The 17,241-nt window shown below is 36.6% G+C and overlaps 1 protein-coding gene across 2 annotated transcripts; it reads left to right on the top strand.

Annotated features, from left to right (window-relative positions):
* Positions 1 to 5,250: 5,250 nt before the first annotated feature.
* Positions 5,251 to 16,942, top strand: LOC137959471 (uncharacterized). Of its 2 annotated transcripts, XM_068806839.1 has the most exons (13): positions 5,251 to 5,388; positions 5,474 to 5,549; positions 5,633 to 5,722; positions 6,254 to 6,331; positions 6,558 to 6,632; positions 7,200 to 7,252; positions 7,358 to 7,508; positions 7,603 to 7,713; positions 13,785 to 13,911; positions 14,050 to 14,150; positions 15,227 to 15,365; positions 16,362 to 16,414; positions 16,634 to 16,942. In XM_068806839.1, exons 1-13 carry the CDS (start codon positions 5,285 to 5,287, stop codon positions 16,715 to 16,717), a joined length of 1,242 nt encoding a protein of 413 aa, XP_068662940.1. In that variant the 5' UTR covers positions 5,251 to 5,284; the 3' UTR covers positions 16,718 to 16,942. The 2 variants fall into 2 exon arrangements, with proteins under 2 accessions (XP_068662940.1, XP_068662943.1); XM_068806842.1 differs by lacking the exons at positions 13,785 to 13,911; positions 14,050 to 14,150.
* Positions 16,943 to 17,241: the final 299 nt, after the last annotated feature.

Genomic DNA, 17,241 nt, shown 5'->3' with positions numbered 1-17,241 from the left:
TTGATCAAATGCTTACTTTAATAATATTTTAATTACCACTCTTAAATTACTAATTTAATATAGTAATAAAAATAATAAATATAATAAATAAATTAATATATCATTTTATTAATAACATAAGATAGATTATTAATAACATATATATAATTAAAAATTAAAAAATACTTGATAATGAACCGAATTACTTGTAAAAGTCCACAATTTGCAACGTAAAAGCAAACGGGCATCCTTTACGTCTATACTTCTCAGCATCTCTATGCTCCTACAAGAAAAAACATCTTTTAGAAGTTTTGGAATAGAGTTTAGTAACACGGAAAATATACATAATGTTTTGTAGTACAACATGATTTACTGAACTTATTGTAGTCTCGCCATATAGAATGACTTGTAGTAACTCACTGTGTGGTTGCATCCCAATCGAACCTACTAGTGTTGAGACAACTCATTATTGTTTGGTAAGTTTTCTTCCATGATCTTATTTGATTCTTGAGTTGCTTGCAAGTTTTTTAATTGATTGTGTCTTCATTGAACTTATTGACACAGTAAAAAAAAAACATCATGCTTCCAAACCCCATTGGGCAACTTGTTGCCCGTATTGACCTGCTTGGCCAAGAGATCGAGCATTCTGTTGTTTCTTTGAAGGTCCAAATGTCATATGATCGAGCATTTTGTTGTCTTCTTCCAACCATATATAATCTAAAATCGAGATGGTCCTCATGGAAAAAACTTATTAAGACCACCTTAATTAGACTCTCTACTCATCCTAGTAACTAGGCACACATGGAAACACAATAAAACATTGAAAAAAAAATACCATGTGGTGGATATTTATAACAACCGAATCTCCTCACCACATGGCAAGATCATTCCATAGCACTTCAAAATTATTCAACAACATTCTATAACATTTAAAAATTAATCAAATTGTTTCCATTGCAGATGACTATTCATGACAATGCAAAAGCACTCCCAAGTCAAAATTCACCGAACACCCCTTGGTAGAGCCCCATATGACTTCGTAGTCACTACGAACCATACCTCGTCCGTGACGGGGGTCGGGTTTCATTGGCTAATGAATGCCCGTGCAAGTGACTCAGCCTTATTTGAAATGGACTCAACTCATCCTCCATTACCCAACATACTTTAAATCAGACTCTCTACAGACCCTAAACCCAAAACTTTAAACCCTAAACCTTATACCCTAATTCTAGAAAGTACACCCTAATAAACCTAAACCCTAATCCCTAATCCCTAATTTCTATTAATCCTAACCCTAATTCCATAAAGTACACCCTACTAAACCAGTACCCTAAACTCCAAGCTCCAAACCCTAAACCCTAACCCCTTGAAAACCCCAAACTATAACCCTAATTTCTATTAACCCTACCTTAATACTGAGAAGCCATAAATACCATTAACCATACCCTAAATACCTTAAACCCTAACCCTAAAATCGAAAGTATACCCTAAAGACCAAACTAAACCCTAAATACATGACCCTAACTCTATATCCCAAAATTATGTAGTAATTAAACAACCAATACAAATACCACACACAAAAATTAAATAAAATCAAATACGATAGTACATTAAACTAAAAAAAGCTAGGGTTTAGGGTTACCTTCTGATATTTGGGGACAACTGAAGCCCAATGGGGGAATGGAAGCCAAATGGGGAAATTTAAGGGAAATCGAAGTAGACTTAAAGAAATCACCGCCGAAATAGGGAAAATTGAAGAAAATTGAAACCGAAATAGGGAAAATCGAAAGAAATTGGGAGAATTTTTAGGAGAAAATAGAGTGAGAAGCAAGAGAAGAGGGAAAAAGAGAGGTAGAGGCTAGAGGGGAGGAAGGTCGAAGGGGGAGAGGCAACGTTGCTGCAGGGTGAGAGCAAGAGGGAGATGAGAGAGGAAAAATCATTGAGCACTAGAGGGAGATGGAGATGGAGAGTGAGATGGGAGGCCAAGAGTGAGAGGGAGAAGAGAAACTTTGAGAGAAGAATGAGTAGCATCGGGAGAAAAAAATTTGGGTCCTGACGAGTTCAATTGGATGAACTAGGATTTTGGTGGGAATTCTGATTCACTCACTTTACTCTGGAGTTCGTCCAAGTAAATGAACTGCATCATTCACTTGAACCCGACTCCGGGTACAACACCAATGGGTTCAAATGAATAAACCATACAATCACATGAACTTGAACTCGAACTCATGGTGCACTAACCTCCCCCCAAAGATAAGAGCTCAGTGTCACTCGTATGCAAAGACTGGTATAATGTGGAGGATAGAGCCGTACTTGCATTTTTATTAGAAATTATTGATTTGTCTTTCCAAAAATTCTAATCTGCTTGTTCCCCAACATTAGAAATGCTATACTTATAAGTAGGGGTGGCTACGAACCGAGTTGGCTCAAGCTCGGCTCGATTACGGCTCCGTTCAATTCTGTATACCTGGATCTCGAGCTGAGTTCGAGATCCGGGATCGGCTCTTTTAAATTAATGAGCCGAGTTCGACAAAATCAAGGTTCGACTTGAAAGCTCACGAGTCGGCTCGTTACTTTAACAATCGGCACGTGATTCAGGGGATTTGGAGGTGTCGAGACCTGCGAGTGGGACTGGAGCATGTTGAGCACCTAGCCAATACTACCCAAAAGACCGGCCTGGTAGGTAGTGAAAAGATAAGTACTTAACCCAGGATCCCATAATCCTTTTTGGCTCACAACATCACACCCACCTTCACGAGTCGATGACCCGATGGCTTATCATTTAGCGACGAGGTCTCAGGCCTATTCACCCTAGATCCACTGTTACGTGGATGCCTGCGTCTGGGATTCGCGATCCCCCACGCCGGGTATCGAACTCGCGATGTAGCGCTAGCTCTGATACCAAATGTTGAGCACCTAGCCAATACTACCCAAAAGACGGCTTGGTAGGTGGCAGAAAGCTAAGAACTTAACCCAGGATCCCATAATCCTTTTTGGCCCACAACAGAGCGCCGAGCGGAACGAGGGGGAAAAAATTCTTCCTCCCCTCGTCATTGCCTAGCCCCTCCCGTCCGCTGTTGTGACCGCCTCTGTCATTGTTGATAGTTGCCTTGTCGACCGCCTTTTGCCTTTTCGTCGTAGCCATTATCCTCGACGAAAGTTCCTCGCCGGCGCCGTTGGAAGTTTTTCCCTCAGTGTCATTTCTCGTCTCGGCGGAAAACCAGAACCAACAAAGATACCTAAGTCAAGGGGAGAAATAATTCCCTCCCCAACCCCCCCCCCCCCCCCCCCCCCCCCCCCCCCCCCCCCCCCCTATCGCGCGAAGATGATTTCACATGTGTGAGATCATAAAGTGAAAAAAAAACTTTTTCTTAGACTCTCCTTCCTCATGGCTCTTGAAGAAATTGAAAATACACATTAGTAGAAATAAGTTTCTAAGGACTATTCGTGTCTCATGTTTTTTGTAAACATTTTTCTAATTGAAAATTCTTATTAAAAATCATATAATTTTCTAAGTAAGATTTTCCTACCAAGATGGGCAAGAAAACTGTATAGAAAATTTTTGAATGAGTATTTGACAGTTGATGCTGTAATACTTTTAGCATGAGGCAATTTTCATAGCAATTTCGTGTTTGACATTTTATTTGATAAAATGTTTATCGATAAGTATAGTAATATATTAGATTGATTATTATTTTTTATTTATTTCCCTAGAAGAGGCAATAAGAGGTCCATTTAACTTTCCTAAGAAAGTTTTAAAATATTTCTTGTAATTTTCTAATAAGTCACTAATAGATATAAGATATTATTTAAAGGTTTTTTTGGAAATATGTATCATAGGAAAAACATTTCTAGTTTTTCCTAGAATATAAATTTTCAACTAGGGGCACTAAGGAGGCCATAGTAAATTTATGGCCAGATTCAAAAATTATAAAATAAGCTAGACAACATTTGAAGTAAAAAAGATTAATATTGGTGTGTTCTAATCCATTATTGAAATTCAATCCTGAACCTCCCCTATCATTCTTTTTTTAAAATATATGCATAATTTTATATATAATTTATTTGACATATATTTTATATAGAGTATTAAATGTAGGTTAAGCTCGAACTCAGCTAGAGCTTGAGCTCAAACTCGGTAAAATTATTAGGATCGAGTTCTATTACAATTTTAGGTTCAAGGCTAGGGTTGACCGAGCTCGAGTTCAAAATATTTAAATCAAGCTCGGCTTGAATAAGGTTCGGACTCAACTGGATTCGATGTCACCCTTATGTCCAATTTTTAAGTAGAGGTCATTCCCAATTTTATATAAAATGTATGCATTATTTTATATACAATTTATTTGACATGTATTTTTTGAAAAATTTTAAATATATGTTGGAGCACGAACTCGAGACTTGTATTTTTTGGAAAGTTTTAATGAATGTTGAAGCTTGACCTTAGCTCGAACTTAGTTAAAATTATTAGGCTCAAACTCGATAACAATTTTAGGCTCGAGCTTAGGCTCAGCTCGAGCTCGAGTTCGAGTTCGAGATATTTAAATCAATCTCAACTCGAACATAGGCAGGTTGGGGCTTGGCTCGGCTCGATGCCACCCCTACTTATAAGGGAAACCTCGTTTTTTTTAATTTAAATCTGGTCCCACAGAATTGGGGGCGACATTCATTCACGGCTTACTACCTTCGCTTATGCTTGTTCTTTGGGAGCTTTGACTTAAAGAGAAAGATGATTAGGGGACGATAGCTTGGAAATTTTGGCTCGGAAGTTTGTCAATTTCAGAGCTTTGTCACTCGTTACCGGGTATTTTTTAGCTCATCACACTACCTCTTTTTTCTTGTCCAAGAAATTATGTAATCCTAGTTTGAAGGGTTAAAAGGAATTTTTGTCTTTGCTCTCATTTTAGATTTTTTTTTGGTGATTCGGGTTAACAAATTTTACCTTTGTTGACCATAGTACAGAAATTTTGACCGGAAGGAGTACTAATATTTTGTTTACTTGCTAGTTCATTTCCTTCAAAGTTTTTTGCCCTGCACCCGGTCAACTCAGTTTAGAGAAAAAAGATAGCCAGGTTCGGCCGTTGGGTTCAATCTGCTCACCCACTTCAAGCCAACCTCCGGTGAACGCCGTCCATACAATCCTCGAAGTACCCAATGATGATCAGGTGGGTCCCATCTACTGTCTCTGCACGTGTTAACTACTTACCATTGCTGCGTCGTCCTATTGCACTCAAGTGCACACCAACACGCTGCAGTGCTCCACACGACTTTCGTTTGACTTGGGTCTGGACTCCACCAAGCTAGAACAATGGTTTGTTTGACCGCTTCTCGAAGTGCAACGACTCCAACTTCCAGCAATTTCATTTTCTCTTCTCCGCTTCTGCCCTCTTTCGCATCCAGAATTCTCCCCAGGTGAGCAGTATTTGGATCACTATTGCGTAAGGTGGTCTGATTCTTCGGATTCTTTTTCCAAATAGAATTTATGTCTGGTTATTAGGAATTTGAGGGTGGTCATGTCATCGTCAACAGTAGTCTCCCCTTCTCTGCCTCCTCTGCCTGAGAAGCGGATTGTCGTACGTTCTCTCTTTCTCTCTCTCTCTCTTGCTTTTTTTCTTCATGGGGACTCCTGTTGATTTTCATGCCTTCTTTTTCGCAGTTGGGATGTGGGGGACTTGGGCTGGATTATTTGGTAATGGTGGCTGCATTTCCTAAACCCGACCATAAAATACGCAGCACAAACTCTTTGGTGAGTTTGTAAGATAATCTACTCTTATGCTGCGTAAATAACGCCTATTGATTGAGATCAGCTCATAATAGTGTTAATGAGAATTCTGACGCTGAGTGGAACCTTGATTGTTGTTGTCAGATATCCACTCGACTGCTTATGTTTTCAATTATCGCTAAATTTTTAGGATTTTACTGGACTTCGTCATTGCCTGTCATTTGTTTATCATAGAAGCAGGTAAATGTGTTTATATGACTGCTGACGTTTATCTACTTTCACTTTGATACTTATGTAGAAAATTCTTTATATTAACCGTGACTTGTGAAATTTCACTTGTGTTATTCGTGTCTAAGTTGTTTTGTTACTTAACACAGCAAATTGAATTCTTAGGAGTTTTGTTAGACTGTTACTTTAATAGATGATTTGGTGAAGTTTCAAGAGCAGAATAAACCTGATATCCTCATGGATATCTTAAATTAAGCAGGAGATCTGTGGTTTCGTAAATGATTTCTTTAATCTTGTGCTTAAAAAATTGCTTTGTTTTCTGAATAGGTTCAAGGAGGTGGGAATGCCGGGAATGCACTTACTGGAGCTGCACGTTTAGGTCTGGCCCCAAGGCTGATTGCTAAGGTTTCTTTTCTTTCTCAGTGATGTTGACTGTTTAATCAAATTGATCTATCTTTTGTTTATCAAGACTGTTTATTTCTCAAGTGGCTTGCAACCATATAGTTTACAATGTTACTGTCCTGTTGTTTGAGTATCTGAGAAACCTTGAGGACTTACTGGTAAATTTTGCTCTTGACTTGGCTCTTTGAAGTGCTTGGACTTATTTGTCTGTCTGCTTTCTTGCTTCAAGGTTTCTGATGATGCTCAAGGAAGAAATGTGGTAGCTGAACTCGAGACTGATGGCATAGATACTTCCTTTATTGTGGTAATCTTGTTATTTACTGTTTTTTCTTTGTTGTGTCTATTTTTATCAATTGGGCCGTGGAGGTTAACTTATATTTTGCCAGAAGTACTATTTCTTTTACAATGTGGACTATTTTGACCTATTTATCTGGAGACCAATGGAAATGCTAGTTGTCTTGTCAAGCATTTAGAAGATTGCACCTGATATATACAGGGGTTTCATGTTCCACCTCTTCAGTCTGTGTTTCCCTTACTTTCATAATCCATATGCACCCGATACTAACCTGTCTGTTCCAATTCTAAGAGAACTGCTGCACAATTAAATATATGTGATTTTTCTTTTCATTTGAACTTCATCATTATGCATACAATCTTTATTAACCATATTGTGTTCTTTCTTTACTAAACTTGCTTTTTTCTCTTTCTTTGTGTTTTTCATGGAATTCTTTACCATTTTCATGTCCATCGTGTCTGTATTCACTTTTCCTTGTGCTAGTCTGGATTCTAGTAATATGCAAGTTAAAATGAAGTGCTTTTTTCTCCTAATGCCTCTGAGGAACTTGTGATTGACAAAACCATCAACTCTCAGGTTTCAAAGGAGGGGAATACGCCTTTTACTTATGTCATTGTTGATGATCAAACGTGAGGATCATCCCACTTCTCTTCAAATATATCAATTATGAATTTTCAGGTTATGTCTGTGTTCCTAGTCCTTCTTTGATACAATAATAATGGTGTCATTTCCAGGAAAACACGAACTTGCATTCACACTCCTGGATACCCGCCACTGGTGCCAGATGACCTATCTCAGTCAAGCATGTTAGCTGCCCTAGATGAAGTTTCCCTTGTATATTTTGATGTTAGATTTCATGACACTGCTTTACGTATAGCAAAAGAGGTAATATGCTAGTTTTTATTTTTTTTCTTTTATTTCTCCCTTGTCATTCCTTCAAAGACAGGTCTAAGCTGCCTGAAGCATTCTTCCAGTGCAGGCAGCTAACCGGAAAATACCCATCTTGATTGATTCAGAAAGAAAGAGGGAAGGACTGGATGAACTTCTGAATTTGGCCACATATGTGGTATGCTCGCAAAAATTTCCTCAGGTAGGACATTTATATTCATTGAATCTGCCCAAGTGTTCTCTTTGAATATTGTGAATGCCTTTCCCCTCTGACAGTAACTGGTGACATGAAGTTTTCCTGCCATTTCCCTTTATTTTGAGTCTTTACTATATGGAGTTATGTTTCTCATGTGTAAATCCTGAACTGATATAATTAGAAAAAAAATTACAACGAAATATGTTTTAATCAATTTTTCTTGACTATGCAGTGTTGGTTCTCATCGATAAATAATTTGGCAGGGATCCATACAAGAACTTAATTGTTTCTATCTATATGAAGAGCTGTAGTGGAATTTTAGTTTTTAGTAAATGATTACATAGATGCATGATAATTCTTGTTATCATGACGAGGGACATATTGGTTTTGAATTGGAGTTATTTCCAAAAAAAAAAAAAAACGAAAAAAGAAATGAGCAACTTTTTCATTGCCATGCAATTCTGAATGCACAAACATAAGAAGCAGAATTTTGACGAATTAATTAATATTTAAATTTCATCTAGAAATTAAAAAGTCGAATCTTGGCCCATCCCAAAGGAATAGCCTAGTTAGGAGATCGCTTCTCTGGTAATAAGCAAACTCATCTAATCCTATAACCAATATGGAATATTCCCCATGGTAATATGCTCAAATAATCAACAAGAGACCTGGGCTTATATTTCTCTATTGCCATGCAAAGTTGGTCTTGGTCTGTTCTAAAATGATTAGCTAATATAGGAGATTACTTTCCAATTAATTAGCTCAATATCATCAAAATATGTAACCAATGTGGGGCTATTCACCAACTGCCAATTTGTTTCACATGCTGAAACTGCAAGCTTGAGGCATGTGTACATGTACAAGCCCATGACATGTCCAGGCCTTTGAGACTAGAGGGCTTCCTATCCTCCAACAGGGGAAAGAAAATAAACCAAATTGGGTATTTAAGCTCTAGAGCACCAAAAATCATTATTTCTTTGTTTTTTCATATAATTAGAATCATTTGCTCTTACTAAGTCAAATAAGGCTAACTATTGTTAATATGGGCTTAATTTCCTTTAGTATTAAGTTATCTTGGAGGGAATAGTTCCACATAGATGAGTGTTAAGAAAAGTTATGTGGTTATTAGTTGGGAAACGAACGTCAACTAATTTTATTAAGATGGACTTGAACCCAACTTTAACATGGTACTAGAGTAGGAAGTTTGCATGTTTAGTGCAGTTTGTGCGTTAGTTTGTACCATGTTTGTGTTGTTCAAGTTTCAAGACTATCGACCACTACATACTTGAACCTCCCGACTACCTGTTGCGCAACCTGCTTGTTCTTCGTGCCCCTGGAGAATTCAACCCCGTAAGACAGATGGGTGATTGCAACATCATCTAGGATTACGACAAAGTCTTCCTTCCTCATCAACATTGCCAACACAGTCTTCGAGTGCCTAGCCTTAGTGCACTTTTCATTCAACGCTGTTCTATTTCTTCATCTACACATCTTCGTTAACAAATTGTTCCTGCGATGAAAATTAGAATGATGCTCCAACTTGGTTACAAGCTCTAGTCAGGCCAAGCCAACAAAAACAGGTTCTCTAACTATGTTTAGTTTTCAAAATGTCATTGAGACAATTGGTTGAAGAAGGCAACACGTAGAGTTTCTAAATTAAAATTTTGGTGATGGTGGGGAGGAGACAGTAGTATGACTCGAAGCACTATTGAGAACTAAAAAACAACTATAAATGCAACCGAATGGGATAAGGAAGAGCATCAAGCTCTAGCTTCTTGAGTCTCATTCCCCTCTTGGAATATGCCATGTTCTCTCTTCTTCTCCTTTTCTTTCTCTCTTCTCTACTTTCCTTGAAATCTTTTGTGTTTACGTGAAAGCCCTAGATCAACATGGTATCAGAGTGGGTAAATATTAGACATGGAAAAGGAGAAGATGGAGAAGAAATGGAGGAAGAAGAAAAAGAAAAAAAGAGAAGTTTTTCGTTTTTTCCTTTAGTCTTCTTCTTTCCCAATTCTTGTTTTTCCTTGGATTTTCCACTCTCTTACCATGATTTTCATATAAAAAACATATGCTGTCGGAAAGATATTTAAGTCTAGTTTCCAATGCAAAAAGAATTTTTGAAATCAAAGTTTTATACAAAGAAATCTATGAAACAACAAAGGTTAAGTAGCAGAAAAGTTTCGAGTAACAACAAAAAGCCTGAACTTTATGAACGGTGTGTACCAACATGATCGCGAATTTATATAGATACTTCTATCTAAAAAAACGATTTGCAGGTCTACTTTCTATCCCAATAAACTATTTCTCAATACGATCTTTCTAGAGAAAGATATCAACATTGGAAGAATCAAAGGTCATATTGGTAGCCTGTTGCATGCGTAAATATGAATTTAAGCCATTTTTTTGCTTCATTTTTTTAGTTGCTAATCTTGGTTAAATTTTCCTATTTGTTTCAAACTCTAGTCAAGATTTTACCAACTTGAGTATATTTCCTTCCTTAAAAGTTTTTTTTCTTTGATTTCACGTTACATTAGTTTCCTTAAGAGAAGTTTGTAATTGCTAATCTTGGTTTAGTTTTCTTTTTGACAAAGCCTGAAAATTTTGAATTAGAAAGTCTTGTATCTTCATTCTAAATTCCAAATGTTAGTGTTCTAAATCTTTCTTATTCGATAATTTCTCCCTTGAATATTGTCTCTTCAACTTGGTAAAGTGAGCCTTATATGAGAAGTCTATTTTTAGAAAGTTTCCATTATCATGTTCCATCTCAAAGATTTCTTATTGAAGTTTTTTTTTTATGTTTCCTCAATTATCAATGTTCATAGAGGATTTTTTTTATCTCTCTTGAGTCAAACCTAGTCATGTTTTATCCATCTATTTGTCTAAAAACACATCCTTCTTACTTAGACGTATGAAGAGATGCATTGTGTGCCTCCTTCCATTTGAAGTATGAGAGTTTCTATCTTTTTATTCACACCCTTAATTCGTCAAAGTACTTTCTTCAATTTTTGTTTTTTAAAATCACTTTAGAGCATTACTATAGACGTACTACCTACAAAGAATCAGGAGTGCGCACAACATCCAGTTTCATTCATTTTTTTTGTTTTATCTAAGTGGTATACCCAAGTAATATTTTGAACTACCCTTAAAAAGTGAGTAAACTCATTTTCATTTCCTATAAATTTGAGCAGCCATTTTCATTTCCAAGCGTGTTGGAAGATGGGCCCAAGCCCATAAGACCAAGGAAGGCCCACACATCCAAGAGATGTGGAAGATGGGCTCAATGCCCATAGACCAAGGAGAAGGCCCATAGGCCCATACAATGATGACAGGATGGTAAATAAAGAGTCATATCATAGAGATGACATTGATGTAATTAGGTTAAGTTCCAGGGGTATTATTGTAATATTATAGTTTGATTAGTCTATAAATTGATTTTAGGGGGAGGGTTAGGACTATAAGTCCATCACCTCTTTTTCCTCCTGTTTTCTCCCAATGGTGTCTATCTCTTTTTCTCCATGAGCTAAATCCATGGAGTCCTGAAAATCAACATGGAAAAGAGAAAAACTTCATTGACTTGATATAATTTGAGTACATGAACCCCTATTTATAATAGAGGAAAGTAGTAGAGTCTTATTACAATTAAACTACCCTTGTCCCAATTACACCCAAACTCTAACACTTAAAGATAAGTCCTAGTATAATTAAATAACTCAACATAAATAGAAGACTAACATAACTAAAACACCTTTAAACTGAGACTCTTCTGTGAGACCTCCTTCTGTGAGACTCCAGTAAAACTCCACCATATTAATTCTGGCTCTGTGAGACTTCTTACTGTGAGAGTCCTGTAAGAGTCTTCTTTATCTTCTTTTCAACATTCCCCCTCAAGCTGGGAGGTACTGACAGTGATCTCAACTTGAACCAAATAACATAGATATAGTAATAAACTCCTCCATCATGATGTCCAACACCAGGCACCGACACTCAAAGGTAAAAATGGGTGATAAAACATATGTCAAAACCAAACTCAAAAGGATTTCGAACAAATATAGTGATAATAATCACTAAAGTGGGTAATGCCTATCATTCACAAGACCCATGGGTACCAATAAAAAGTCTCAATGGACTTCAAACACACATATAAATAAAATGGACCAACCAAAGTAATGGTTCAAAAGGGTTTGACCAAAGGGTTAAGTGAGAGTCAAATAACAATAACATGATAATGAGAATTAAAGGAAGATAAGATGATGGGGCCACAATGTTCTTTATTCAAATCTTCATCATGATAACCAATGTTGACAATAGTTAGCAACCGAGGAGTCCTTCCATAATAATGTCTCAGTCAAATAGACACAATAGAAACAACAGATACGGGCCAATGCCCAAATAACACATACCAAATAATGAAAGTCCTTAATAAGGACACATGAAATAATTCAGTGTGAGTCCATCCTGAATAAGAAAGCTTTAATACTTCTGATATCAATATCTCCAAAGATATAGCTCAGAATGACAAACGGTTTCTTGATCAAGAAACTAGACTCAAATATCTTTAATTTGACATCAAATTTGACATAAAATATTCCTTCTTGAATCTTTTATGATATCTTGATTCTCTTTATTTTGTATCAAGACCCTTGCTGACTCCAATGCAAATATCCCCTTAAATATAGATCAAATTGACATGAAAATTTCTCGTTCTGAAACTAGACTCCAATACCTTTCATCCAGGTATAATATTTGTTCATAAAATTATCAAACGCCTAGCCAATATTCGAACGCGGAACGTGGTACCCAACTCTGATACCATGTCAAATGCCTAGCTAATACAACCCAACAAACCGGTCTGTTAAGTGCAGAAAGCCAAGTGTCTAACCCAGGTGGACCAGGGGTGGACGGAACCTAACCCAGGTGGACCGGAACCACCTAGCTCTGACAAAAATATACTTCTTTGGAGAAAAAAAAATCTGATAGATTTCGGAATCTATAATCTAGCCGAAATAAGTACTCTTTCTTCTTTGGCCTGCGACCATTGGCTCTTTCAAGATCGATATCTCCATATAGAAAACTCAGATTGAGAATTGGTTGAATAAGTAAGAAAAGAGACTTACAGATCTTTCTTTGGGTATATAATTCTTCCTGTAAAGTCTCGTTCTTGATGGAATAAGCCGGCTCGAAATTTGAAGCTTTCTGCTACTGCTCGAACCTCTCTTGCAATCTGACTTTTGCTGCTTCAAATATTAATTTCTCTTTGTAGAAAACTTTGATTGCCAAAATTCATTTTTTTTTTGAAAGTAGACTCGAATATCGTTCTGGAAATATATAATAGGTAATATGAAAAACTCAATATAGAGGTGAAAACACAAATCAAACAACGGGTATAGGGATTGAAAAGAGAGAAAAAAGATAAATACAAACCTAAACAACTAGAGATAATAGATCAGAAAAGGATTGCATTATCTTTGTGGGTTGATTGAGTCAACTCATAGAACCTGATCTGATACCATGTTGAATTTATGGAAAAGAGAAAAACTCTCTTGACTTGTTATAATCTGAGTACATGAACCCCTATTTATAATAGAGGAAAGTAGTAAAGTCCAATTACACCCAAACTCTAACACTTAAAGATAAGTCCTAGCATAATTAAATAATTCAACATAAATAGAAGACTAACATAACTAAAACACCTTTAAACTGAGACTTTTTTGTGAGACTCCAATAAAACTCCACCATATTAATTTTGGCTTTGTGAGACTTTTTATTGTGAGAGTCCCGTAAGAGCCTTCCTTATCTTCTCTTCAACAATAACATATAAGCAAGGATGTGAGGAGTGTTAGCGGGAATAGTCCCACATAAGTACGCGTTAACAAAAGTTATATGGTTATCAGTTGGGAAATGACCTCAAATTTTGGCTAGTTATATCTGGATAGACCTGGACCCAACTTTAATAAGTTACTTTCCTTAATTTTTATTTTTATTATGTCACTTGAATCGATTCCTCCTATTCTTATCCTACATCTATTAAGTTCTGAGAATCTGAGATTCAATAACTTTCTGCTTGTGTTTGGGGACAGGAATGGACCGGAGCATCATCTGTTCCAAGTGCCCTATTATCTATGCTTCTAAGGCTACCAAATATCAAATTTGTGATTGTGACCCTAGGTGAGGAAGGATGTATAATGCTTGAGAGAAGCCTAACTGGTGAGTCTAGGATAAGTTCTTGAACAGGAAGCTGATATTCTTGTTTAATATTCAAGGATTTGTTAAGGTTATTTTTTTTTTCCAAGCTTCAAAATATCTTAATTCTTATAACTTATAGTGGTTTACTACTTGCAATAGAATATTCTATGTCAGAAGAAATGGATATTGATGAGTTGCTGGTATCACTGAAGAAGAAGATTGATACAACCAATTTTAATCCAACATGTATTTCATCTGAGGTAACAGCAGATGAAATCAAGTTTTCTGTTACAATGAGGACAGATTGTTTGTCTTTTTTTATTCTAGAACCTGTATACATTTATATTTATGGGCTCGACTACAATTACAGCTTCTCATTTACTGTTTTAGACTGAATGTTCTCAAGTTCTGTTTTATATTGGTCATAGTTCCAGTGGATCGAGCATTGGGAGTCCTTAATCCTAAAGTCTTACTCATCCAGCCATTCTGACTTTTAGGTCAATGGCCTGTGATTGGCTAATGAAATTTGACATCATACCTGAAGTATAGTTTGAGTTCTGGTCTTGATGTGTTTGGCAGAATTTGATTTTCCAGCTAGGAGAACCGCTCCTCTGGATTACAAATCTCATCCTTGAAATTGGAAAGAAACAAGAATGAAAAGCCTAGAAATGACAGCAAATCAGGGAAATTGGCACAGGGTCAGAATTAAATTTCAGTAGCATCTGCTGGTTGTCAGCCAATTTAAGGATATGTTGAGCTGGATTTTTCTGGACCTACAAAACTAACAAAAAGTAAATTCCAGTTGGCCCACAATGGTTGATCCCTAGCAATAGCTGTTTTATGGAGGTCCCTATGATGCATGATTGGGAATGCTATGCTTTTTTTGAAGTATGCCTCTGTCATGGTGATGTATAATTTGATTAAAAGGGATGTTTAAGCTGCTTTTCAACTTCCAGTGGTTCCTTTCATCCACTTGGCAATTTCACTAAATTTTAAATTGGTATCCTTTAGCGTGGAAACAATAAATAGTGTGGTAGTTAGTCACCTGGATCAAAGTATTTGAAAATTTTGGTAACTGCTTTGGTAAGCAAAATATCAGGCTGTAATTGACTGGTTTCAGTTTTCCTTGAGCTGCAATCTCACACATTTCATGTTTGGTGTTCTCAGAGTTCCCCCACCTTTCTTTCTTAGGAATAGTAGCTGATTATGACCTATCCACTTTATCTTGTGATGGATAGAAACATTTTGATTCTTTTAGCTTCCGTTCTTGTATATTTTGATAATTTTTGGTTGAAACAATTGGGCTTAACTAATTATCGAATTGAATGTTTCTCAGACAGTGATGAGGCTAAGAGCAGGTGGGGTCGGTGCAGTTAATGGGATGCTTCATGTGGGTACTGCAGAAAAAATACTTCCTTCTGAGCTTATTGACACCACTGGAGCTGGAGATGCATTTATTGGAGCCATTCTTTATGGTATATCTTTTTGCAGCATCCTGCTCTGGCTTCTAAATGGTTATATAGCTGGAAACTATATTCTAGTGTTGATAAACTGAATAAAATTTGTTTTGTTAGATCATGTTAGATAATTTATGAATGGATACTCTGAATGAGCTTGACTGCTTTGATAAAATGTTGAGGGTTCATGATTCTGTGCAAATAAATGTGAGGATTTAAAGAACGTGCTTACTCTGAGCAAGTTCATGATTGCAGCGCTGACACACAGCTAAATGGAGCTGGTTACATGAAACCTCCTTGAAATGAGTTGTTTACCTTGGTATCCTTGCTTTTGCTCCATCATTTACTTGCTCTATTCTTACTTAAGGTTCCTCAAGTCTTTCCACATCTCCAGCATTCATGTCAGTTTTTACCTGTCTCTTTTGTCTTGCCAGTCCAACTAACATCAACAAAACTCTTCTAAACAGTACACCGGTAATATCATCTATTTCTCTTCCTACTTTTACTTTTGTAGGTTCACTTTTAGTCTTCTCTTTCCTTATTTTGCCAGACACTGTAAGAGTCTTATATCTTCTTGTTACCCAAGCACCTCAGTTGTATTCTCAGAAAATTTTGCTAGTGATATATGCAGAGCGCGACTGTTGCTGGTGAATCAGTGCCAATGTGAAAGAACGCTTGAACATTCATTTCTTTCTCTCTTTGTTATTTTACTTGCAAGAATTTCAGCGACATTTAAAAGAACTGGGTATTGAAAATAATCTTGGAAGCACCTTACATCAGCCAATTGCATCTATTCTTGCTAAAGAAGTTGTGTTTCACCATTTTTTGGTAGTTGAGGGGATGTCTTTGTGATCGTAACTTGAGGCTTCAGTATTTCCTCTCACTCGTTCTATTTTCTCAAACACCAACAAAGCTAATTTTTTAGGAAAAAAAGAGAATATAGAAAAAAAGTATATTTAGATTTTTTTATGTTTTTCTATATGTGAGCTCATTCCCATCATATATTTATGCCAGCTATTTGTGCAAACATGCCACCAGGGAAAATGTTGCCGTTTGCAGCGCAAGTGGTAAGTCACCTTTCTTGCATCAGGTTAATTTCACTATTTACATGGAGTTTAGAGGTCTAGGAGTTCACTGAATCACCTGGGTGTGTAAAACATTTTTTTACATGACTTGAAAATGTTGCTCTAGCCTTTAAAATGGACTAGTACAGTCACTTCCACCCAGTGGATTACTGTGTAAGTGCAAAAGATTGAAATTGTTTGCTAAATTTGTGTTGATTTCAGGCGGCAGCTGGGTGTCGCGCTTTGGGTGCTCGAACTGGTCTGCCACACCGTACTGATCCACGCTTGGCACAATTTTTACAATAGCTCTGTGGGGTATTTTCTTATGAAAATGTGATTCTTCTGTCCCATGGCATGGCTGTGAGTAGGTAACGTAGTTGGTGTATTTTCCCTGTGGTCGTGATGAACTCTTGAAGAGTTAAATTGTGAAGTTGCATGAAGTGCCGGTCACATCCCAAATAATATTTGTAAATCACAAATGTACCAAAGTCATCAATCGGTCAGTCAGAAGGAATTTAATGGACCTTTATATGACAGTGTTAAAAATTGGATAGATTCATGTTTATCCAATAATAGGTTATCCGCGTAAATGGCGTGACAATCTAATATTAAATAATATAATAAATTTAGTAGGTGATATCTATTACAGTAATATTATAAGATTTCGTAATCAACTTATTAATTTTGAACATGCGAATCTGGGTTATACCAAGGCAGAGGTTTATGAATCAAATGTCTACTGTTAGCCTTTGGAGTATGGCAAGAGATACAATTAAGCAGAACAGTGAAACAATTTAAGTTCGACAAGCATATGACATTAGTACTATTTA

This window comes from Aristolochia californica, unplaced genomic scaffold, assembly GCF_029961685.1.
Source record: "Aristolochia californica isolate CCGP_79_NKW_82.1479 unplaced genomic scaffold, dmAriCali1.0.hap1 SCAF_1, whole genome shotgun sequence".
In the NCBI taxonomy this organism is placed as follows: domain Eukaryota; kingdom Viridiplantae; phylum Streptophyta; class Magnoliopsida; order Piperales; family Aristolochiaceae; genus Aristolochia; species Aristolochia californica.
The sequence above is the reverse complement of the archived record's forward strand: the minus strand, read 5'-3'. Positions and strand labels throughout refer to the sequence as shown.

Excerpts from the sequence above, each read along its gene's own strand:
- LOC137959471 (XM_068806839.1), top strand. The coding sequence starts at position 5,285 with ATGGTTTGTTTGACCGCTTCTCGAAGTGCAACGACTCCAACTTCCAGC. Across the intron at positions 7,714-13,784 it reads GCTCGCAAAAATTTCCTCAG|GAATGGACCGGAGCATCATC; the intron begins GTAGGACATTTA and ends GTTTGGGGACAG. Across the intron at positions 13,912-14,049 it reads GCTTGAGAGAAGCCTAACTG|AATATTCTATGTCAGAAGAA; the intron begins GTGAGTCTAGGA and ends TACTTGCAATAG.